Raw genomic sequence first — 26,112 nt, 5'->3', positions numbered from 1 at the left:
CGATACAGGTGAGCCCCTGTTAATCAGCAACCTTTACTGGATATCCAGTTGGAACACACTTGCCGAATAACTCGCACCACGCAGGGAAGCCGTACTGTACAGTATATGCAGACAAGCTCCACCCCCCCCCCCTCACACACACACACAGTGAGATGATCTATGGCCGATCTCCCACTAATGTACAACGATCCTGATGTTCCAGGGATGCAGCGGCTGCAGCAAATCGGGATACATCGCCATCGCCTGCCACGGTAATGATGCATGACACCCACACTAACAAACCCAACCTTGCATGAACCATCGCAGCTAGTAAGCCACTACTGCTCTTACTGCCCATCCCACTGTCGCAGAGGTTTTTTTTTCCCCACGGCACGAGCCTTGGCACTTTTTTCCCTCTGCTCTTCAAATTGCTATCTTCATTCGCGTTTCGTCCACTATCACCTGATGGACCGTGTTAATGGGTAGTCTTACCCAGACGCACGGATAACATCACAGCCCAGTATCCTGTGGTCCACCTATTAGATAACTAACATGTTGACGGAGGTGAAAGTACAACTTTTGGTTTGGTCACCACGTTGGTGCGGGCGTGGAGGGGCCCCATTTCTATTCTGCGATACTGCAGGAAGACTGCCGGCAGCGGCAGTCACGAGAAGTTTCGGTCACAAAAAGAACGGGCCCCGAACGCCCGGGCGGCACTATCGAGAGGGAATGCCATTGTGTTCGGCGTACGGCTCTGGCGCATTCGCTGCATCTGGAGCAGCAATTTGGGCAGCAGTTGGCACCACAGAGACACAACGAACTGTTACAAATCGGTTACTTCAAGGACAGCTCCGAGTAAGGGCCCCTGTAGCGTGCATTCCACTGACCCCAAACCACCGCCATTTGCGGCATCAGTGGAGTCATGATAGAGCTCATTGGAGGGTAAGGTGGAAGTCTGTAGTGTTTTCTGGTGAAAGATGGGTCCGCCTCGGTGGCAGCGATGGCCGTGTGCTATTTAGAAGCAAGCCAGTTGAGGGCCCCTAGCCGACATGCCTGCATGCTAGGACACAGTAGACTTACGGAGCTATTGTCTAAGGTGCGATTTCGTATGTTTCCGTGATTACATTCAACACTCTGCCAGCTATACCGATTTTTAATGTACCAGCATTTGGCATTTGCAATGGCTTACCTTGGGGCTGCAATGTTAATTACTTATATAAGTAATCCACACATATGTATTCCCGAAGTTTCATTATTTTACATTAATTATTTTTTGGTGTTGGGATTTTTTTCCGTCAATCTATAATCGTGAAAAATTCACTAAGTGCCATTGCAAAAACATAAACTGATCATTTAACTTTACTTAACTGTATTTTAATACATTTTAAAATGGCTTAGAGGCCAAAACTCAACATGGATAACGAGATGTTACATATTCCGTCGGTTATGGAACAATGTTGTCCTACAAAAACTAGTTGTTGTTATTGTGATCTTGAGTCCAAAGACTAGTTCATGCAACTCTGCAAGCTGTTCTTCACCTGTGCATATCTATTACAACCTACGTCCGTTTGCATCTGCCAACTGCAGTTAAAACCTGGTCTCGCGCTGTAATTTTTACCCTCACACTTCCCGTCATCGCATTTCGACGGGGTCTTTTAGTCAAGTTCTGCTGTAAATTTCTTTCCTCCACAATTCCTTCCAGCGCTTCTCCTTAGTCATTCGACTTGCCCACGTAACAATCAGCAAACTCTTTTTTTCATTACTACCAGTTCGAAAGCTTCTACAGATATTCCTTTCTTGTCTGTACAATTTATTTATCGTCTTCGTTTCCCTTTCGTATAAGGCTACACCCCAGGCAAATATCTTCAGAAAATACTTCCTAATGCTTAATTTATATTCGATGTTAAATTTCTCTTTTTCAGAAATATTTTACTTGCTATTGCGTTCCCATAGTTTATATCCTGTCGACTTCGCCCATCGTGTTATTTTGCTACTGAAAGAAAAAATTCATCTACTACTTTAGTATCTCTTTTCCTAAACTAATTCATTTGAATGGGCTACAGGGTTGTAGCCTCTCCCCGATGTTATTCAATCTGTATATTGAGCAAGCAGTAAAGGAAACAAAAGAAAAATTTGTAGTAGGTATTAAAATTCATGGAGACGAAGTAAAAACCTTGAGGTTCGCCGATGACATTGTAATTCTGTCAGAGACGGCAAAGGACTTGGAAGAGCAGTTGAACGGAATGGACAGTGTCTTGAAAGGAGGATATAAGATGAACATTAACAAAAGCAAAACGCGGATAATGGAATGTAGTCAAATTAAATCGGGTGATGCTGAGGGAATTAGATTAGGAAATGAGACACTTAAAGTAGTAAAGGAGTTTTGCTATTTAGGAAGTAAAATAACTGATGATGGTCGAAGTAGAGAGGATATAAAATGTAGACTGGCAATGGCAAGGAAAGCGTTTCTGAAGAAGAGAAATTTGTTAACATCGAATATAGATTTATGTATCAGGAAGTCGTTTCTGAAAGGATTTGTTTGGAGTGTAGCCATGTATGGAAGTGAAACATGGACGATAACTAGTTTGGACAAGAAGAGAATAGAAGCTTTCGAAATGTGGTGCTACAGAAGAATACTGAAGATAAGGTGGATAGATCACGTAACTAATGAGGAGGTATTGAATAGGATTGGGGAGAAGAGAAGTTTGTGGCACAGCTTGACTAGAAGAAGGGATCGGTTGGTAGGACATGTTTTGAGGCATCAAGGGATCACAAATTTAGCATTGGAGGGCAGCGTGGAGGGTAAAAATCGTAGAGGGAGACCGAGAGATGAGTACACTAAGCAGATTCAGAAGGATGTAGGTTGCAGTAGGTACTGGGGGATGAAGCAGCTTGCACAGGATAGAGTAGCATGGAGAGCTGCATCAAACCAGTCTCAGGACTGAAGACAACAACAACAACAACATTCTCTTGCTCTTGTTTTACTTTTACCATTCTTCAATTGCAGGTGATGAACGCTAAGAATATTACAGAAGCATCAGTTTAATGAATCATGGTTGCAAAACACAGACACACAATAAATTACTTCATTGTGAAAACGCGTTGTGTCCTACGCAAGAATCTGATAGACTGGGTGTCTCTCCTAAGACAAAATGTTTTATCCGGTGAACATCCACAACCGAGGAATATATTTATAGAATCAAAATCCAACTCAGTTGCCAGTAATTTACTTAATTTTTTCCACGACCGGCTTCGCAGGTTTCCGGTGTGGCCGAGCGGTTCTAGGCGCTTCAGTATGGAACCCCGCTGCTGCTACGGTCCCAGGTTCGAATCCTGCCCCGGGCATGGATGTGTGTGATGTCCTTAGGTTGGTTAGGTTTAAGTAGGTGTAAGTTCTAGCGGACTGATGACCTCAGATGTTAAGTCCCATAGTGCTCAGAGCCATTTGAACCATTTGAACCATTCGGAGCTTTCAGCTTCATCTTCAAGTGTCACCACATAATTATGGGAATATAAATGTGTAGGGATCGGGCCAGTCAGTCATGCGTGCGTGCCCGGTGCCATCCGAGCGCTTGAATGCAAGCGATGTAATACCGTAACAGTTACCGACGGAACAGGGTTCCTGCGGAGTTCGGTCAGTATCAAAGAGGCCACTAGTATCAGCTAAAATACTGTTCTCAGTAAGCTTTCTCTTTGTAACATGATTCGTTTATAGTAAACAGTTTAGAACTACGTGCTACCCTCGCATCTGGATAACTTACCATTTCGTTTGTTTTTTATACGAAGTAAAATATGAGTGCTTTAAAATGACAAACAAACGTATTTATACGGATAGAAACGCTTGAAAAAATAATCCGAGTTTTGTAAAAAAAAAAAAAAAGCTCACATTGGTCTCATCCAGGTCAAACAAATGCACGGGAGCATAGGTTCAGCTAGCACAGCACCTGCCTGGACAGCACGTCACGGAAATGATGTGCTGTCCAGGCGAGCACTTTGGCTGCTGGTTCTACACTCCCGTGCGTTTGTTTGACGTGGATGGGACCCACCATGGCTGACTGTCCCGACCCCCACAGGTTTGTTCCCAGAATTGTGTGGTGACACCCGAAGATGAAGCAACTGAAGCGGGTTTTTCTTCTATAAATCCTGAGTCGTCAGATAGAATTTCTGTAATGTTTTGGCAGTTTCGTTTTTGCAGTGTATGTCTGGAGATAGCTGGTGATGGCTTTCATGCAACGTCCAGCGTCAACAGAAAGCATCGGTTTATTTCCCTTTACAGACAAAATCATTTTTAAAGCAGAATTTTATACGCCCATTCGATAGAGCGGTAAGAGATTCCTCTAACACTATATTTGTTCTGTCGGTATGTATTAGCACGCACAGTAGAACTCGAAAAGTAACCAGTATTCCAGGAGAGTGCATTGCCCTGGCCCGCGACGACTGCTACCGCCATCCATGTAGCGCTACTAAGTCGCTACTGGAGTCCTGAATATTCTTGGAGTTTTACTGTCGCTGTTAATACATGTCGATAAAACGAATATCGGACTAGGCTAATTTGGGATCGTTCTAAGGAATGGGAGCATAAAATTCCTCTTTAAAAAATGATTTTGGTTGTAATGGGAAACAAGCCGACACTTTCCGCCGATACGGGACGTCGCATCAAAGATGTGATGAGCAGAATTCGTTTGGGATGACTGCAGATACACAATGAAAAAGAGAAAATGCGCCTGACGACTCTTAGGAGGGACATCCTGTTTATTTTGTGATATTTGAAAATGGTTTGAAGGCCGAAGCTATAGAGGAGTAAACAGATGTTACATGTTCTCAAAAAATGGCTCTGAGTATTATGGGACTTAACAGCTGAGGTCATCAGTCCCCTAGAACTTAGAACTACTTAAACCTAACTAACCTAAGGACATCATACACATCCATGCCCGAGGCAGGATTCGAACCTCCGACCGTAGCGGTCGCGCGTACATGTTCTCAGAAATATTTGCTATTGCGAATTTGCATTTTATATCCCGGCGGCTTCGCCGATCGTGTTTATTGTTTTCGAAAGAAAATACTTTTCTACAGTTTTTCGTGTCTCATTTCCTAATCTGATTCCCTCGGCGTCGCTTGATTTAAGTCGACTACATTCCGTAACTCTTCTGTTACTTGCGTCGATGTTCTAAGACACGTGATGAAAGGTGAGAATGCAACAAATCATCCTGCTCGATGAGCAAGGCCTTGCAGTAGGTTTATATCCACACTGGCACACCTGTAACACTGCAAGCAGTTAAGATTACTTACAAGTAGGTAGTACTAGTATATCTATCTTCTGTCTATCTATCTTCTCAGCGATCACAGGCCCTGTAGACCACGCGCTGCATCAACGATCTGCTTCCACCGTCTTCTATCTCTCTCAGCCTCTCTCCACCCTGCGGAAATTTTTAATGCTGGTCCTTCTCTATGTCGTCTTTCCACCTTTTACGAGGCCGGCCCAACGGTCTTGTTGGCTGGAGAGTCCCTTCAAATGCTTTCTTGGTAATTCTGTTGTTTTGCATTCTGGCCACATCTCCAGCCCATTGCAGTCTCCTACTTTTTAATTTCTGGATGATAGTGGGTTGCTTCATTAACTGATAAAGTTCATTGTTCTTTCGAATTCTCCATGCGCCATTCTCCAACACAGGTCCCCAAATTTTTTTCATTACTTTTCTTTCGATAACATTCAGTTTTTCTCTTTCATTGGCCAGCCGGTTTGACCATGCGGTTCTAGGCGCTACACTCTGGAACCGAGCGACCGCTACGGTCGCAGGTTCGAATCCTGCCTCGGGCATGGATGTGTGTGATGTCCTTAGATTACTTAGGTTTAATTAGTTCTAAGTTCTAGGCGACTGATGACCTCAGAAGTTAGGTCGCATAGTGCTCAGAGCCATCTCGTTCATTCTTTGTGAGCGTAATGCTTTCTGAACCGTATAGTAATATGGGGCAGTTAATAATGTTGTATATCTTCATCTTTGTGGTTATTGGCGAAACTTTACTTTTGAGTCGGTTGCTAAGTGAGTACAGACATCTTGACCCTGAGGCTATTCTTTCATTTATATCCATTGTTATGATATTTTTACTGTTGAAACGTGATCCAAGGTATTTAAACTGGAGAACTTTTCTGAATTTAGAATGTTGGTCAATTTCAAAGTATTTGGGGTAATGACTCGACCTATTTCCATATAGCTCAACAGAAATCGTAAGTTTGTCCATTAATCTGTACTGTTTATACTGCCTGTAGTTTACAAGTTAAATGTAATTAGTTGCGAATAACATTTTATCACTTAGGACACACTATCATTAAGGTGGTGGGTTATGTTTGTATAATTGTAATGTATTGTAAATAGAGATTTTTTTTATATAAAAAAAGAATCATCGCCGGCGGGTGTGGCCGAGCGGTTCTAGGCGCTTCAGTTTGGAACAGCGCGACCGCTACGGTCGCAGGTTCGAATCCAGCCTTGGGCATGGATGTGTGTGAAGTCCTTAGGTTACTTAGGTTTAATTAGTTCTAAGTTCTAGGCGACTGATGGCCTCAGAAGTTAAGTCGCATAGTGCTCAGAGCCATTTGAACCGTTTTGAAAAGGATGATCTGTTTATTGAGTGACTCCTGGAAGTCAGAAATCAAGTTGTTTTATTGTAAGAATCCAATCTATATTTTGGGATGTTTGAAAATGGCCGTAAGGCCGAAACTGAACGGGATTAAACATACATTACATATTCTCTGTGTTGGAACAACGTTATATATATATATATATATATATATATATATATATATATATATATATATATATATATATATATATATGGTGTTACAAAAAGGTACGGCCAAACTTTCAGGAAACATTCCTCACACACAAATAAAGGAAAGATGTTATGTGGACATGTGTCCGGGAATGCTTAATTTCCGTGTTAGAGCTCATTTCAGTTTTGTCAGTATGTACTGTACTTTCACGATTCACCGACAGTTGGCCCAATTGAAGGAAGTTAATGTTGACTTCGGTGCTTGTGTTGACATGAGACTCATTGCTCTACAGTTTGGGCAGGCATTGTTGGTGATGTCTTGATTGGGCCCTATGTTCTTCCACCTACGCTCAATCGAGCACGTTATCATGATTTCATACGGGATACTCTACTTGCGCTGCTAGAACATGTGCCTTTAAAAGTACGACACAACATATGGTTCATGCACGATGGAGCTCCTGCACATTTCAGTCGAAGTGTTCGTACGCTTCTCAACAACAGATTCGGTGATCGATGGATTGGTAGAGGCGGACCAATTCTATGGCCTCCACGCTCTCTTGACCTCAACCCTCTCGACTTTCATTTATGGGGACATTTGAAAGCTCTACTCGTATTGTGGACGGCTGTGATACAATACGCCATTCTCCAGGGCTGCATCAGCGCATCAGGGATTCCATGCGACGGAGGGTGGATGCATGTACCCTCGGTAACGGAGGACATTTTGAACATTTGCTGTAACAAAGTATTTGAAGTCACTCTGGTACGTTATGTTGCTGTGTGTTTCCATTCCATGATTAATGTGATTTGAAGAGGAGTAATAAAATGAGCTCTAACATGGAAAGTAAGCGTTTTCGGACACATGTCCACATAACATATTTTCTTTCTTTGTGTGTGAGGAGTGTTTCCTGAAAGTTTGGCCGTACCTTTTTGTAACACACTCGTATTCAAACATGGCCAACCATCACAATTGAAAAAAGTCAGCAGCGATCATTGTTGAATGTTCGTGTAGTGTCTGTGCGCGCAGTGAGTGAACTCGAGCACTCCCGGATGCGAAATACTCCGCAACGCTGGCGTTTCTCTGCCAGCGTGTGAGTAAACACGGGAGAGGTCGCGGCCTCTGCCGCAGCTGGTGCAGGCCCGCCTCCTGCGCTGCTCCTTCGGACAGCTGCCCGGCTGCACTTCCCACGCCGCTCCTTCCGCCGCCGTGCGGCCCGGCCGCGGCGCTTGGACGCCCCTGGCGCGCCGTTCCCACGGCGGCGGGCGCGCGCCGCGGACAGCCCTGCGCGCCGACACTGTGCCGAGTTCCCACGGTCAGCCCAGCTGATAGGCGGCAGCCCGCGGGTAATTCAGCCCCCGCCCCGCCCCTCCCTGCGGCCACAGAAACGCGGGGGGCGGGAGGGGGGCGGGCTGCCACCGCGCGGCAGCAAGACATCACCGGCACGAGCGGCCGCCAGTCGCTGGCCCGCGGGCACTACTGCAGCAGCAGCGGCAGCAACAAGGTCGCGCGCCCAGCCGATTGTTGTACCGTGCGGCGTGCTCTGGAGGCGCACAGTAGCCACGATGCCCATCAGTGAGGACGAGTACGAGGCTCACCGCCAGCAGCAGCATGGCTTGTCCAGGGCTGAGCAGCGCAGGGTAAGTCGCAACACATTGTTTACAAACGTGTCATCTGCGTGCCACAGCTCGTACTCATCGTTGACTTTCGTTTCGGATTCGTCTCTAGTCGGATTGGTCTCCGGTCATTTTCCACCGTGTCATTCATTCAGAAATACAACAACCTGTCATTTTTTTCTCAGTGCGAATATACTTCATTTCCAAGTGACGTAATTCTTAGCTGACAGCCCGATAGAGCCATATATCGCGTTCGCAATACATTGTTGTCATCAGATCACTTTTTGCACGTTCGTATCCTTTTTCCCATTCAATTACAAAATAATTTTCTACTCGTTGCTTATATATCACAGTATGCCTTCTAAACTAAGTGAATTGCTTCTTTTTTTACGTGATTATGATCAGTGTGATCGAATCTAAGAGCCAAGTAGGAGTTTTTATTCAAGCAACTGCTTATCCTGGTAATCATAATTTAAGTAACCTCCTGTAGAGACTATTTGGTTGAAGCAGCTAAATGTATGTGTCCTTTATATAGCACATATCTTTTTTTTCGCGCGGTACTAGCAGAGCGGTCTAAGGCGCTCCAACCATGGACTGTGCGGCAGGTCCCGGCGGAGGTTCGAGTCCTCCCTCGGGCATGGGTGTGTGTGTTTGCCCTTAGGATAATTTATTCATCGTTCCATTCATGTCGAGAAGCAGGTGTATTACGTCGGGAGAAACAAGCTATCGAATAAGGTGATCTGATGGTGAAGATTAAATTCGGAAATACCCCACAATAAACGCAGAAGACTGATCGATTTGAGATACCTTCTTCAATATTAGATAACAAAAAATGTTCAAATGTGTGTGAAATCTTATGGGACTTAACAAGGTCATCAGTCCCTAAGCATACACACTACTTCACCTAAATTATTCTAAGGACAGACACACACACCCATGCCCGAGGGAGGACTCGAACCTCCGCCGGGACCAGCCGCACAGTCCGTGACTGCAGCGCCTGAGACCGCGCGGCTAATCCCGCGGGGCTATTAGAAACTGATGGCTGGATTTTATTTGGGTTTGACAGTGTTACAAGTGGCTGGAGAAAATTTTGGCGTTTCCATTTTCTGGCATAGCTGTTTAGTTTCTATTCCACCTTGTTATTGTTCAGTGCAACAATATTGATGTCAAGAACCCAGTATACATCATTTTAATGAAATACTCTATCTGGCCAACAGTAACTGTCAAAGATGGGCAAATATTAGTAATGAATATTTGAGTGATTCGTGTGCAAAGAGACAGCCCATTCCTCTGTTTATAACTTGGTTTGACGAGACATTGGCTTTGACTGCCAGGCATATGTCACAGAGGAAACTTTAAGAAAGGCTTGTCTTGTCTATAACCGATGCAGTTTGTCGGCACCGCATTGGCGTATCAACTCTGCCCGCCCAGGTGGCTAAGCTACAGCCCACAAAGCCGTCAAATGGAGGACCAATGTTAAATCCTTGTCAACTGGGAAGCTACTTAAGAAAGTAGCTCAGTTTCCGAGAGCTCGGTATTAGTGCTTGCAAAAGCGAGATGCCAGTCACACTGAAGTTGTCGGCAGAGAACCAGCGCCCATTCAACATCATGTCGCCCTCGTGTATCGTCGCGAAATTGGTTTTGACGACCGCTATGAAACAAGTACCATATAACGTAGGTACAGTGAAGTTAAAGGGCTTTGCGTTGGGACTAACTTTTTCGTCAAAACCGTTTTTATGTTGGTAAGATTTCGCTTTTCATTTTCGACCGTAAATCGTGAGTTTATATTCTCGATCATAAATGGTTTATGATATCTCTGTTGGATGCTCATTTTCCCTCATACAGAAAAATGCAATTACAGTTAACAATTAAGCCACTAATAGGAAACTGTTTTAGTAGGGATGAAATACTTCTGTGTGGATCGCCATTGAGTCGAAACCATAGCCTTAAGAGTACTTTTGTATCGTATTGTTACCTCGCTTACTAACCGTTCCTGCTGTTCACGTATCTTTGGAATTTGGACTGTTAAGGAGCGTGTGAATGTTGGCAGCTCTAGAAAGCAATTTCCATTTCATACCGTTAATAAAAAGTAAAGATGGGCATTGGCCATTAATAGCTGACGAAAGAGGTCCTACACGCCTACAACCTAGTATTTTAAATGTTTTGGACTGGGGCTGATAAGGTGTGATGCAGCTTAATGACCATAATATGACAACATCGCTTCAGAGACTGTTTGTGGCTGACGTCCTATTACTTTATCAAACCCCTTGCTGTCACTTAAGCAGCCTAATCCTCTGAGAATCATTTCTCTATAACTGACGTATGCATGGGTGCAACATTCACATATCCTTCCATTCGCTCTTTTTCAGTAAACTTTATAACCAATGGACACCTGTCGCCAAATGTCTGCTGACGATAATGCTATTTTCTGGTGCTACTCCTAATGCAGTATTATACTTCTAACGGTGCAACTTTATTTCCTGTCCGAATGTCATTAAGTTAATACATTGTCAACGCACACCGGTCTTTCGGTCAGTTGTCTTCAGTTGAAGGTTTGTGTGAGTACAAATGTACATTTTCCTTTTGTTACCATTTGTATATTGGCAGCTGCAGCAAATGGGTAAGTTAACGTACCTCAGCTATCTGGAACATGTGCTAATACAGGAATCAAAGTCGATTTTGTATAACGTTTTTATTAACATCAAATTTACGTGACTGATACACCATGATACGTTTCCGAACAGGTGTTGAGGACAGGAAATGGGTTATCTAATAAAAAAGGTACAGTACTATTTAAAAAATAGGAGTGCCGTTCATATTTTCGTAACGAACGAAGATACAAGAAAGGCAATCATGCTGTTTAATGTTCTCCTGGCCGATGAAAAATGATTGCTTGATACATTGTTTTATTTTTCTTCTGGACAAACCGTTATTTGGCTGGTCAGGATAAATTAGGACAACCTGCATATTGGTACGTGACACTATAAAACACTAAAAAGAATTGTGCTCTGCAACAAAGGAGGGGCTTCTTCGAAACTCTCAAGGAAACATCAGGATAGAGAAGGACTCCACCCACAGCATAATCGATTTTCTGTTTATAATATTCAAGCATTTCTTCTGTTAGAGCCCATCAACTGTAATTGGTTAGATGATGGCGCTGGCCTATTTAATTTTATTTTTCACATTTAAACAATTAATTGTTCTATTTCTCCCTGTAAACAGTGTAACTCGGCACTTTATGAGGGTGTGTGACTGAGGTAGCATCTCTTTCTCAGCTGGCAGCGCCTCTGCAGCCGACATCGCAAGCACACACGTGTGGTGGTGCTCCACTCCAACTTAGCTAGTCGAATACTGGCTGTGGAAGAAATGTCCGTAGCCAGTATCTGATTGACAAAGTGTGGTACCGTAACATTTCTGGTCGTCAGACTCAGCGACGGCATCCTGGGTTAAACTGCATCATCCCCTCCCCCCACCACCCACAGTGTCTCATGAATGAAGGCATGTGACAATATTGGTGGTGATCCGTCTGCCAGTAGGTATTTTAAGCCCGGCGGCTCACATAGTGTTACATGACTGACTATGCGTCCTAGTTCCTACGAAAGCAATGAAAGAGAAAAAAAAAAAGCTTTGGTAAGATTCGTATGATTGTACAGTATCTAATCACATGTGTATGAGGTGTACACAACTTTCACCTTTATGATAACTTGAAACCTGCTGGGGATGTTTCGTGACTGGTGCATTGTCATGCTAATACAATCATCGTCTGTGAAATGTTCCGCTTCTGCAGGCAGTACACGATGCTCTAAAATGTATTCATATCATTTCACATTTAGCTTTTTCTTAAGCGTAAAACACTCCTACACTGTAACACCACCTAGTTACTGTCGGCACTACAAATGAGTGCAAGCAATGTTCCTGAGGTCCTTGACAAACCCAAACCCTTTCATCGGATTGCCACAGGGTGGAGTCTGAAGTCACGGAGCTCTCCTACGACCTATTCTGCTCTTGTTGCGTCCCTATTGGAAACACAGCACTCCCCCTTTCATACTGGCGGATCCGCCTCTCCTGAAAACCAGTGGTACACTTTGCATTGCGTTGGGGTGTCCGTACACTGTCAATCTCAAAATATTCTTCTTCATAATTTATACAATTTTGCATGCTTAAGAAGGAATTCCGGAAACATTCTTTCCATTTTGTAGCGACCTTATAAATACGGTTTTGTGGGTAGGTATTATACAGCTCCTTGAACGGCTGTCTCAACCATTTTTTCTTTAAATTAAAAGGCCATAAATCAGGTGAAGATGTGCTATGAGACATCAATTCGACGTTTGCCTCCGTCAAATAATAAATTGTTTGACATTATCAGTGACAGCTGGAATTATCATGAACAATGATGCGCATTTATCGGTTGTTTTTCCTGATTTAATGGACGACTTGTTTCAAACAATTTGCAGTGTACCATTCATTCATTAACTGTTCCTCGATCCTCTAGAGCAGCAGTAGCTAACCCTGGTCCCTACCGCTAATTAGTGGGTGTTGCAATTTTTCGTGGTGGGCGGTAAGTAGTAGAGGTTTTAGAAACATTTTTATTAGGTTTTCATAAGCTTTTGACATAAAGTGTCAAAAGCTTACTGCAACTCTGCACTATAAATTTTGGCAAGCTACTTCCCTGCTTCACAAATCACCTTTACCCTGGAACCAGTGAGCGGTTAGAAAATTTTACTGCGAACAGAGACACATGAATGGGCGGTCGTTAAAAATAGAGACTGCCCCTGCCCTAGGGCAGTAGTCGCGATAGTTTCGCATACGAACCCCTTTTGTCAGCTTCTATTCCTCTTGGCACACCCAGACAGTTGACAGCTATTTCGTTCCGGCTGGATCGAATATATCCAAGTTTCTTCTGTTACGATATTGTATACAGATAGGGTTGCCAGAAGGCCAGCTTTAGCGGTACCTGGTGTGGCGTTTTACGGTCGTGTCCAGCCAAATATAAAAACGTCCAGCGTGTTCGGCGCTTGTTAGGTTTTTTAGCGTTGTCACATAACTAAGGCCTTTTCTAAGCTAATGACGTAATTTCAAGGAATAAGAATAAGGTGGAATAAGATATACCACAAGGATATATAGATATAGCAACCGATGCTATTCTTAGTCTATACCCTACGTTTTTCTTCGTAGACTGGGCGAGTCCAACGCACAATGTTACAACCACGCTATTCGCAGTGCGAGAGAGGCAAAGCAGAATGTGCGTCTCTGCTGGTGCCAACCCGCCCAACATATTTCTGTTATTTCTTTATAAATCTAATTGAAATGACCAAAGTTTTTCGGCCGAGAAGATTAGATAATTGTTTTGTTTACTGAAGAACTTAGTTATTTTCACATAAGATTATCTTACGACGAACACTGAGCAATTTAAGAAGACCGAGCACTTAGTTGTCATCATAATTGTCAAATTATATGACAGTTTACCGATTCTCTTAGTTTGAGCACATTTAAGGTTGATCTCGCAAAAAAAAAACTGGCCGTAACTGAATTTTCATAAACGATTGGATATATTCGGTTAACTTTATTTCTATTTAAAGCAGATAATCCTGATTTAAGGCAAAATATGTGGCTAGATATAACGTCGAGCTCAGCTTTACTATTGCTGGAATTGGTAACCCTATGTGCGGGTTCCACATCCTCGGTCGAATTTTTTGACGTGAGACTGTTAAATTGTGTGCCGAATCTATGGTGAAAACATCGCATTGACAGTTAAATGTTCGTGCAGAAAAGGAATGTATTGCAGTCTTCGATAAACCTAATAAGGATGCCTCCATCTCACTGTGACAAATGAGGCCATCTTGTAGCGTGGATAATATTTTTTGGCATTACAACCGATTGTGGCAGATATTCACGAGTTTCATCAATGACGGAAGCACAAATCACGACATAGTTCAGAAAATCAGCTGTAAACAATGTCTTTACAAGGTGATTGATTAGCGAGAGCTTGAATGAAGCGATTCGAATCATTGTTTTAGAGACAGGTCGTTATGAAAACCGCGGTGAAATCATCCAATGAAAATCTTTAGGTGAAATTTGTTTAGTGCGCATTGCAAAAAAAGAAAGAAAAATACATGGCCATTTTCTTAGCTGCCATTGTTTTAACAGTAATCACAAACTTTATAACCATAGTAATGACATCTCAACTGTGCCACCTACAGGTGGTCCTCTTAGAAAGCTATATGACAACACCTCCAATCATTATCAACAAAAATACAAACATTACACAACACACTCACTCACGACAGCTGTTTACACTAGACGTTACACTTGAAAGGTACTTGACACGCAAGGCGCCAAGTGGTGTCCGATAGAAAGCACTGCAACAGGTCGTGAGCTGCACGAGTAAATAAAAAACTTCCATTGTGAAGTAAGAAATTTGTTATGAGGTTGCTAAAAGTACAATAGATTCATAAACACGGAGTAACGTTGAAAAAAGGGAAATGATGATTTAAAAAAAACCGCTTAGATCGTATATCAAAGTCGGTTTTTCTCTACTGAAGGTCCTGTGTTTTTCAACTGCCACATTTGCTGACACGAAGGACGTAACAGTGTAATTAAACCAGTGCACACTGAGAGTTCCATCTTACCTTTATCTCTGATCTGTGCTGATGTCATCAGTAGTGAAAGCACTATGTGCAAGGACCATGATAAACATGGTGGCTACGACGTCTGCAGAGATTCTGATAAGTTAATGTACTTATCATAAGTAGTACTATGACCTCAGTAATGAAATATAATTTGAGTGGCCTTTGTAATCGTATCCGCTAATATTAAATCATAAAGCATCTGTCGGTAGGTATGATTATTACGAACAGCTCATACAATATTATTGACGTCATATTATTACCTATGTTAAACACATTTGTATGATCTTTTTATGAACCAGAAGATATGTGATCGAAGCTGCTACCCTATAAGAAGTTTCGTTCAAGTGCCACGATGTTCATTACGTTCACAGAAAGATTATTCACTTGTCTCTGTACCTACTCCCGTCAAACGAATACAGTCAAAGAAAAACGTGGTGGTTGTTATCGAAGACGCTCGTCGAAGACCGCAAGAATAATGCATCGCAAAAATAATGCGTTGTCATTTAAAGTATCCCCGGAATGGTTCTTTGAAAATATATATCTGCTTAAACCAGCTTACATAACATGACAGTTCCGAAAGCAAACACATGGCATCACATAATTCATCATTGTAATTGTTTGTGTGTGTTTGGACGGACAAGGTAGAGGGGTAGCAACGGGGGTGAGGTTAAAGAATGAGATCGGTCTCAAAAATCGAGAATTAAATCAGATATTAAAAGGAGTAAAACTACATTGCCAGCAAGTTTCACTTTGGATACACAGTCTCTCAACAAGAGCTTCCAAACGATTCGAGATTAACATTCAGTCATGCGTCATAAAACGTTACTGCAGTAGTTTCGATATTTTGAATCAACAATGTGTAGTACCAGTAGGATAGTACCTCGACCTGTGTACTAGGGGCCAGCTGTGGTGGCCGAGCGGTTCTAGGCGCTTCGGTCCAGAACCACGCGAGTGCTACGGTCGCAGGTTCGGATCCTGCCTCGGACATGGATGTGTGTGGTGTCCTTAGGTTAGTTAGGTTTAAGTAGTACTAAGTTCTAGGGGACTGATGGCCTCTGATGTTAAGTCCCATAGTGCTCAGAGCCATTTGAACCATTTTGTGTACTCGGCCAACCGTCCCACAGAAATCTGACTGTTTGTGTAATACTTTCGGTAGGTTACGAATTAGTCCGCAGGGGATTTCACTGAAGCCTCCTCGATCCCTCCACTCAACCCGGCCTGGCTTTATTCGCTGCTGACATTTGAGAAACTATGCTTCAGGACAGCGGGTGAAAAGGAAAAACAAACATGCATCTGCTTATGTGCACGCGTGTAGTGAATAGCAGTCTGGTACACTTGTTGCAAACATGAAAATGTGAGCATTGGAAGTGCTTGTGTGAAACATGAGAATTGAATTGCAATACGTTTTCTGCTTAATATGCGAGCAAAGTCCATGTGCGGCTTACGAATGAATCTCATAGCTGAATTGCATAGTAACATTGTATATAAACAATAATTTTGGATTTGTAATTGTACTTTAGCCGCTGATTGTTATTAGTGATATTTAATTTCCTTATTGCATAATCGATTTTGGAACTGCCAGCACCATCTTCAGATGCACCTCTCCTCATAGCAAAATTTTCTAAAATTATATGATAGCATGCATATTACAACGTAACAGCATTAATTGTGTACTGTAACTCACAAGCTGTCTACTTGTACCTGTCATGAGTTCAGGTACAAATTAGTATGCTCAAGTCGGATTATACACTAAATTTCAGTTACTCATACAGAAAAATTGTAATTTCATATATAATCAGGCGCAACCTTAATAAAAGAACACTAAACGAATATGAATAGATTGTAGAATCGTCGTCGACTTTGCGTAGCAAGTGCCTAAATCCAGTGCAATAATCACAAAAGTGCACTATGAAAGAGTAGAATCCTCACGGAACCATCAGTTATTGCTTAGTCTGTAAATAGATAATAATGTAACGAGCGTTCCACACGCGCAGTTGAAACGCAAGAATCAAACTAGGTTCACAACAATAGTATAGAAAGTAAACGGAACGATAACTAGGCGAGCAGATTAAGCAACGAATAGAGAAAATACACGTCTGGATTTTCAGTTCATAACGTTCAGAGGTTTTCACATGCCGTTTAGATTCTCAAGTTCTAAGCGCTTCTGGTGTAGTGCACTCTAAATGATCGTGATCATTCCCATCTCGATGGCAAGAAATCCGTGGGAAGAAATCAGTTTTGAGTTCCAAAGTGTTTCCAGTAGACCTGTCAACACGATGACTGTGCGCTAGGTGTTCTAAAGATTGGGGTACAACGATCGAACAGCTTCTCAAAAGCCACACATTTCTGCAGTGAATGACGAGCGACACTTGCGGCAGCTTAAGAGCGACGCCACTGGGCGGTGGATGAGTGATGAATCGCACTATACTCTGTGGCAATCCGATGCAATGGTTTGGAACGCCTGGAGAACCTTACCTGCCGTGACATGCCGTCTCAGCAGTGAAGTACGGAGGAGGTGGTGTTACGGTATGGGGTTGTTTCAATGGTTACAGTGCGGTCCTCTTACTGCGCATAAGAAAATGCTAAATGCTACAGGACACGAACAATTTTTACTGCATTGTGCGCTGCGTACAGTAGCGGAACAGTTCAGAGTCGGCAACTGTTTGTGTCAGCCCTACAGTGCACCCTGCCTTATAGCAGTACCTGTGAGACAATAGTTTGTGGACAATAACATTCCTGAGATGGAATGGCCTGTCCGTAGTATGGACCTGAACCCAATGGAATATCTTTAGGGTCATATTTCGGACGAGTTAGAGCCCAAACTTCGCTCCAAACCCGAGCGTCCAACATCGCTGCCTCCTCTGGTTTCAGATCTTGAGGAAGCTCTGGCTCCGACTCCTCCACAGACATTCAAAAACCAAGTGGAACATCTTTCGGATCACATTTGGAATGAGTTAGAACCCCGACTACGCTACAAATCCCAACATCCAACATCACTGCCTTCTCTGGTTTCAGCTCTTGAGGAAGCACTGGCTCTCATTCTTCCACAGACATTCAGACACCTCATTGAAAGTCCCCTCAGGAGAATTCAGGCTGTAAAGCCAAAGGGTGGACACACCCAACATTATTGTCCACTAATTGATATCCAGATACTTCCGATCAGATAGTGTATTTGTACAAATATGCATTGTTTCTCCCCAGACGATGTCCAGTTCCCACTTTTGTAAATGCACGCTTACTCCTGTTCGAAGATTCACATATGGTAAGCAGTGATGGCAATAGCTCGCTGAAAATCTTCAGCTTTGCAGTTACGTTTAATTTATTCTATTACAAAAATTAAGTTTCTTTAAGTTTACAGTAAAAGGATTGCACTTTGTCACAAGCAATAAGCGCAGAACAGAAGTAGACATTAAGCTGAGACATTAAGAATGAGACATTAACCTGAGGCATTAAGACATTAAGAATTAGAAATTAAGCTGAGAAATATTATAGTCGTCTTTTGTAATCGCCCCTGCATACTTCGAAGAGCCAAAGTAATTTGTAACTTCGATCATGGAGGACATTTTGCCGCAAGAAGTATCGTGACAGTATATATTCTGAAGAGAAGTGTACTTTTAAAGCCTGATCTGTGGGACAAATGATTATAATTTGCAATTATACCTTCTCTTCTGCTATACGAACCTTGCACCCAGCAGATTCCATACACCATATGAGTTAACAAATGTGACAGTATACATGTGGTGTGTTACGACAGCGAAAGGAACCTGTGGCCACTGGAGGTACTCTGTTTTACTTATTTTGTGTTTACCATTAGACATCAGTTTAATTTTTTGTCAGAAGAAATCCAAAACCATGTTCTGAAATAGTGTCTTGTTTCTCCGCTAGGCAGTGCCACAAGTTCTTCCAAAAAATCGTAACACAACACACACAAATGTTATACTAACTAATGAAAATCCACCCGATGATGGAGGTTTAAACCTTTGAAACGCGTCGTGGAAATAAATAAAACGGTGTCTGATAACAGTTAACTTCTTGTTTTATTTAATGTCAATAACAGTCACAGTAAAGCCTAACCTAAAATGTTCGCATTTAAAGCAAATTATTGTATCATATATAATGATGAGGTGCAGTGTGAAGAAGACTCAAAACTAAGATGTTTGTTTTATCATACATTCAAGGTTATCGAAAACGGCCTTCTTTTGTGCCAATCCCTAAAATAGGATAGCTGGCAGCCTATAATCCATCTGACAGCAGAATACAGTCCGCAGAATACGCAAGTGGTTCAGTGCAATTCGTTCATTGTAAATTACTGCAAACCGGGCCTCGCTCCAGATTACCAGAACTTATGCCGTTGTCGAGCTAACGACTCCACCAGTTACGTGTTAGGACTTTCAGCGGGTGCAGGAAAATGACACACTGGAAAGTAAGTACCTAGTCTGATGCACCGATTTTCCGATATCGTCACAGAATACGCCGTCTTCCAAGAGACTGCCTATACAATACATATTTCCTATAGAAGCACCAATAATGCTTACTTTGCGTAGATATTATTGTTGAACACTTGTTTTTCTGCATAGCAGATGTCTTCCACAATAATCAAGATACTTTCCAATTTGAAACTTTGCTGCAAGGTGGACGATCTCGCTACTGGGTGTAATAGTCATGTTGTCAGTGCTGATGTCATTTCACATGGGGTCTAATTACTTTGCAGCTTTATTTCTTCTGTCTTTCTTGCCTGCAGATTGTATCAATTGAAAACCAAGGAACACATGCAAAAATTCCTAGTCCGTTCAGTAAATTGGTTCTTCAAAAATTTTTATATTTTCCTTCTCGAGGACCGCATCAATTTTAAAATAATCCTTCTTATGTTGATAGGGTAAGTGTTATTTTGCTGGCATCAGGGATCTTATCCATTTCACTCCTTTCAAACAGTTCACATATCTGTAGCACTAGAAACACTGCCTTGATATTTTGAGAATTCCTACACAAATGTGCCCAGTTGCTGAAGTAGATTGCCATATTAGACCCCACGTTATAATAACGTTAAAATCATCTAGCCTTTAAATTTATTTTTTGGATTACTACAAGTATCTGATACTCAAAAATTCTAAAATGTTATCTGTAACATGGAAGAGGGCGTAAATGTTCGCAAGTATCTGATTCCGGAAACGTTTCCTTTTTTTTTTGTATCCCTTACACTAGGGGTTGGGGGAGGCACTTCAGTCTCGAATAATTTAATCATAAACGAATGCATCCTCTTGTTTTGTTTCAGAGCAATAAGCCAATCATGGAGAAACGTCGGAGAGCGCGGATCAACCACTGCCTCAACGAACTGAAGACTCTCATCCTCGACGCCATGAAGAAAGACGTGAGTACTCATTAATTATATATGAGTTACGTCACACATCGCTACTGTACTGACCAAAGTTAGGCTGCTGGTGGTTACTGAAAAAAAATATCTACAGTTTTTAGAGCTAATTTGTTATTGCGTAAGAATTCGACGTCAATAATGCTGTGAATATAAATGCAGACTCGTTGGAATTACCGCTTCCGTATCATCGGTCTGCAAATTCGGCGTAGAAAATTAAATCATTAGAGTTTTGCCAGAGGATGTTATCCAACAGGTTGCGCGCTCCCCCCCCCCCCCCCCCCCCCCCCTGTACCGCTTTTGAGGCCCAACATGCTCTACACTGTGTCGATATGGTGCTTTGACTTACTCGACCACCAGATCTGTTTCCAGTCGAGCACATATGAGGCATCATCGGACGACAACTCCAGCATCATCCACAAGCACCATTAACACCCGTATTGACGGACCTAGTGCAACAAGGGTGGAACTCCATCCCACAAACGGAAATCCAGGAGCTGTACAACACACTTGCACGCACGTTTACATGCTTGCCTTCAACATTCTAGCGGTTACACCGTTTTTAACGTACCAACATTTCGCATTTGCAACTGCTTATCACGCGCTTACCAGTGATTTTGCAATGTTAATCACTTAAACATATTACCTAGACAATTGTATTCCCGAAATTTCATTACTCAAATTATTTTTTCCATCACTGTATATAACATCGAATATTGCAGACATACTTCTGTTACATGAATAAGAAACTCCCAGAATGTGTTACAACCGTTAAGATGAAAAGTCTAATATTAATACGTGCTTAGCTTAGAAGCTACTACTTTTGTCTTTTCAACGTCACTTCTCTAACCACAATGATAGCATGTTGTTGTTGTTGTTGTTGTGGTCTTCAGTTCTGAGACTGGTTTGATGCAGCTCTCCATGCTACTCTATCCTGTGCAAGCTTCTTCATCTGCCAATACCTTCTGCAACCTACATCCTTCTGAATCTGTTTAGTGTATTCATCTCTTGGTCTTCCTCTACGATTTTTACCCTCCAATACTAAATTGGTGATCCCTTGATGCCTCAGAACATGTCCTACCAATCGATCCCTTCTTCTAGTCAAGTTGTGCCACAAACTTCTCTTCTCCCCAATCCTATTCAATTCCTCCTCATTAGTTATATGATCTACCCATCTAATGTTCAGCATTCTTCTGTAGCACCACATTTCGAAAGCTTCTATTCTCTTCTTGTCCAAACTATTTATCGTCCATGATTCACTTCCGTACATGGCTACACTCCATACAAATACTTTCAGAAACGACTTCCTGACACTTACATCTATACTCGATGTTAAAAATTTCTCTTCTTCGGAAACAGTTTCCTTGCCATTGCCAGTCTACATTTCATATCTTCTCGACTTCGACCATCATCAGTTATTTTGCTCCCCAAATAGCAAAACTCCTTTACTACTTTAAGTGTCTCATTTCCTAATCTAATTCCCTCAGCATCACCCGACTTAATTCGACTACATTCCATTATCCTCGTTTTGCTTTTGTTGATGTTCATCTTATACCCACCTTTCATGACACTGTCCATTCCGTTCAACTGCTCTTCCAAGTCCAGAAATTAATATTTGTTCACAGTCAAGAACATTTACAAACGAAGCGACATGCAGTGGCATTTAATTATTCAGATAGCACCTATAGAGACAAATCTCCGTTGCGCCTTCGCTTTGAAACTGCGTGCAATTATAACACGCAAGTTATGATACGGGATCAATCGAAATATGATGAACCCATTATGGCGTCTCAAGAGTAACGAGCGAGGGACGTCAAGTGAGCGCTTCCTGATTTCAGCCGGGTGCCAGATTAGATACGCTTCCGATTTTTAGTCACTCGTAAGGAGTAGGGGTCAGGTTGGGTGTCGCCCATTGTCCGGCGAGCACAATGTGAACCCTTTGGTGGGCTCCCGGCGCAGCATCTGCAGCGCGGAAGCTACTTCCACTTCCGCAGCGGCGGTGCCTCCTCACCCCCCCCCCCCCCCCCCCTCACCCCTCTTCCAGTAAGGTGCCCGGGCCTGGAGGAAGTTCCCATGCACTCACACGCCGCCTGCGCTGCGCCACGACATCTGTTGCGCCGTTCCCACGCTGCCCTGGACCTCCCCTCCACTGACAGCTACTCTGTTCGCTCCAGACCCACACCCATTCCCCGATACCGGCTCTCGCTGCCGCCTCTTATTACTTGCTCCTCCAATGCGTGCACGAGTATTAAAATTAACCCATGTCTGACGTGAGGACGCCAACCAAAGAAGTCTGAACTGGTAGCTTTTCCTCTAGGAACCACTATTGAAACACGGCTGTATTTACATGCATCCTATGTAAGTTGCAGCACAGAGACCCGTATAACAAACATCTGTATCTGTATAAATAAAAATGTAAATTTCTCTTGCTCAGTCCTGTATCGGCGAAAGTTCTTTACCGATTGCTTTGAACTTTTGACGCAACGTCGCATTCTCGTACAGGTGTGTTTTCAGGTCTATACAAAACTTTTCGAATTTTTTTCTTATAACGCTTCTCTGTTAATACATCTATATATATTAGACCTATTTAAAAAATAGAAGTATGTAAAACAAGCGTATTCTTGTGCAGTGTTGTGTCAAAATTACAAACCTATCGCTCAGATTCTTTCGGAAGTTTGCGATAGGGAACATCTATAAACGTCCACGTTCGCTTCTTCAAAAATCTCAAATCTCCGAAAGTTCCTCTTGATTGCTTTGAAATTTTGACACAATGATGCACTCGAATACTCAAGTGGTCTATAAAATATACAATAGAGAAACGTTAGCACATTGGAAAGTTATATTTATGGGTAATTTGTTTATGATTAGAACATCACTATATAATATGAATTTGTAATAACAATAAAGAAGGCTCGAGGTCAGAGAGAGGGGTGGAGGAGGAGATGAACAGAGGGATGGGAGGAAATGGACACAGAGAACGAGAATGAGAAAAGGGTCGGGGGACGGTAGGAGATCTACAGAGGAAGGGGGAGGAGTTGACGACGGGGCGAAGGATGTAGGAGGACATGGACAAAGACAGGAGCAATGGGAGATGGACAGATACAGGAGAGAGAAGGAAATAAGGACGTATATAGAATTCCCATCCATATTAAAAACATGTGCTTTCTCTTTCCTTTCATTTCCATTTAAGCAAACAGAGCCACAGCAAAGCTTGGCCAGGTACATCTAGTTTAAAATACAGAGTTTATTCGGTGCTGTGATGCAAGTCGTCTTATAATCGTTGAAGGTATAGACGTTATTAATTTGTAGGGCTTAATCGCTGAAGTATTCAGAGGACAAGGTGTAGACGTTATTAATTTGTAGGGCTTATTCGCTGATGTATTCAGAGGACAACCGATTCAGTCACCATTCACCCCTCTAACGCCGAGCTTTCTCGAAAAAAATGAAGCGAGGAAGATTACAGTGGAACGTACCGTGGACAGCACTGTCATTAGAGACACAGCACGAGCTCGCATCACGAAAGGATGGAGAAGAAAATCGGCCTTGCCCTTTTCAAAGGAGCCGTCCCCGCATTTTCCTGGAGCGATTTAGGAAAGTCACTGAAACCTAAAGCTGGATGGCCAGACGGGGGCGCTTACTCGCGTCAGTTTCCCAGAGACACCAGGTAACAGTTCGGTTGGAAAAATAGGCAATACTTCTGAAGGAATGGTTGGCAGAATTTTGTCAGTCTGACGTGTGGAAAGACGATCTCTTGTATATCTCATTTCATCCAGGCAGCAATCTTTCATTTTGTTACTTCTGCATGTAGGGTTGGACATGGTCCTCAAGGATAAATGAATACTTCCTCAGTTTGAATACATTTTTAGTTTAAGTTTTAGAAACACCATTCCTTTAAATTTATGGCCTATTCAAAAACATGTGCTCCTGCCCACAAAAAGGAATCTCATCAGCTGTCGTCACTTTACCGTGTTTGGTAGTGGTTCATTGTTTCACAGTTTGTTCACGAGGTGTCATGGCAATACTACCAGTTCCGCTGCAGTGTGCAGCATCGGATTCCCACTGCACAGGCTGCAGCCAGGCGCTGCGTCATGTTGTCGATTAGAGATGTTTTTAGCACGTACCACACTGAGTCAGTCATCAGTGTTCAGAAAGGTGGCATTGTTTTATGGACACGTATCAGGACAACTGCACTAAACGCTACTCAAAACGTAAAGGCGAAACAGAAAATATCTTTGGGGCTAGGAACTAACCCAAAAATCACTTTTTGAGCAACTACTGTTTGTGAACAAAAAAAAACCGGGAAGTTTTCTTGAAACTACTTCAGTTTTGTGTGGTAATGTTTCCCTGACTCTCAGATCGACTTATGAAGCCTTAACGCAATCATCAACGTAGAGAGAAACCAGCAAAAAACGAGAGAACTAGGAAAAGGGGCTGACGATAAACAGAGCTAAAGCAGAATTCCATAACGACATTTCAAAAACTGTTCAAATGTGTATGAAATATTATGGGACTTAACTGCTAAAGCCATCAGTACCTAAGCTTACACACTAGTTAACCTAAATCATCCTAAGGACAAACACACACACACACACACACACACACCCATGCCCGAGGGAGGACTCGAACCTCCGCCAGGACCAGCTGCACAGTCTATGACTGCAGCGCCTCAGATCGCTCGGCTAATCCCGCGCGGTCACGACGACATTTAACCAATTACAAACAAAAACAATGACGAAAATTGTGTCGATTTAACATAAGAAGTCATGAAACTTATTAAAAGCGTCATACGTCGGAAAAGGCATGTTACTTTATCTCCAGTATTCAAAAAAGAAGCTTGTGACAAGTTACTGGTAGTGTGGTACGACCACTACATAAATTATTGCGTCCATTTCGAACATGTTTCAACAAACTGCGTTTCTCATCCTTAATTCGATACAGTGAATATTTTTCGCACGCCTGCAGTTTCTGTGTACGAAAGAAGTATTGAATTTGATTAGGGTTTAACGCTCTGTCGCCGGGCCGGCCGGAGTGGCCGAGCGGTTCTAGGCTCTTCAGTCTGGAACCGCGTGACCGCTACGGTCGCAGGTTCGAATCCTGCCTCGGGCATGGGTGTGTTAGGTTTAAGTTAGGTTTAAGTAGTTCTAAGTTCTAGGGAACAGATGTCCTCAGATGATAAGTCCCATAGTGGTCAGAGCCATTTGAACCTGTCGCCGGCGAGGTCCTTAGAGACGGAAGACAAGCTCGGATTTGATAAGAATGGAGGAGGGAATTGAACTAGTCCTGTCCGGCAGTATCCACCCCCACCCCACATTTGCCTTTAACTGCGAAAACTAAGTCGTACTGGACGGACGTGATTTGAATCCCAGACCGCCCGAATGCGAGACCAGTGTCTTACCAAGTCACATCGCGCCCGCTGTATCTGTGGACGCAAGGTCGCGCGTTTGGGTACCGGCCGACGGAAATACCGTTCCGGCACGTAACTACTTACCGTGGAGAGGGCCCAGAGTGAGTCAGGCTACGGATACCGTACTGCATTCACCGTGTGTGACATCACTATAAATCGCGAGGCCCACGAGAAAGATCAATACCTTCCGTTATTAGAAAGTGTTAGAAAGGCAGGCCGCAGCACGTGCGTCACGGCGTGTTAACACTTCATATCTTAACAAGCCCCAACAACCGTCTCCGGCAGCGAGCGAGTAGCTTTCAGACGAGTAATTCTTGACTGCGCATTTAAAGACATGCAAGCTGTCAATAGCACAC

At 42.8% G+C, this 26,112-nt stretch overlaps 1 protein-coding gene across 1 annotated transcript in view; it reads left to right on the top strand.

Moving 5' to 3' along the window:
- Nucleotides 1-202: 202 nt before the first annotated feature.
- The window catches only part of LOC126355888 (protein deadpan-like), a 53,275-nt gene continuing 27,365 nt past the window's right edge, over nt 203-26,112 (top strand). The window contains exons 1-3 of the mRNA XM_050006393.1: nt 203-251; nt 7,754-8,379; nt 20,257-20,352. Of these exons, the coding sequence (XP_049862350.1) occupies nt 8,305-8,379; nt 20,257-20,352 (171 nt within the window). The 5' untranslated portion in view covers nt 203-251; nt 7,754-8,304. The remainder of the gene's footprint in view (nt 252-7,753; nt 8,380-20,256; nt 20,353-26,112) is intronic.

Source organism: Schistocerca gregaria, chromosome 3, assembly GCF_023897955.1.
Source record: "Schistocerca gregaria isolate iqSchGreg1 chromosome 3, iqSchGreg1.2, whole genome shotgun sequence".
In the NCBI taxonomy this organism is placed as follows: domain Eukaryota; kingdom Metazoa; phylum Arthropoda; class Insecta; order Orthoptera; family Acrididae; genus Schistocerca; species Schistocerca gregaria.
The sequence above is the reverse complement of the archived record's forward strand: the minus strand, read 5'-3'. Positions and strand labels throughout refer to the sequence as shown.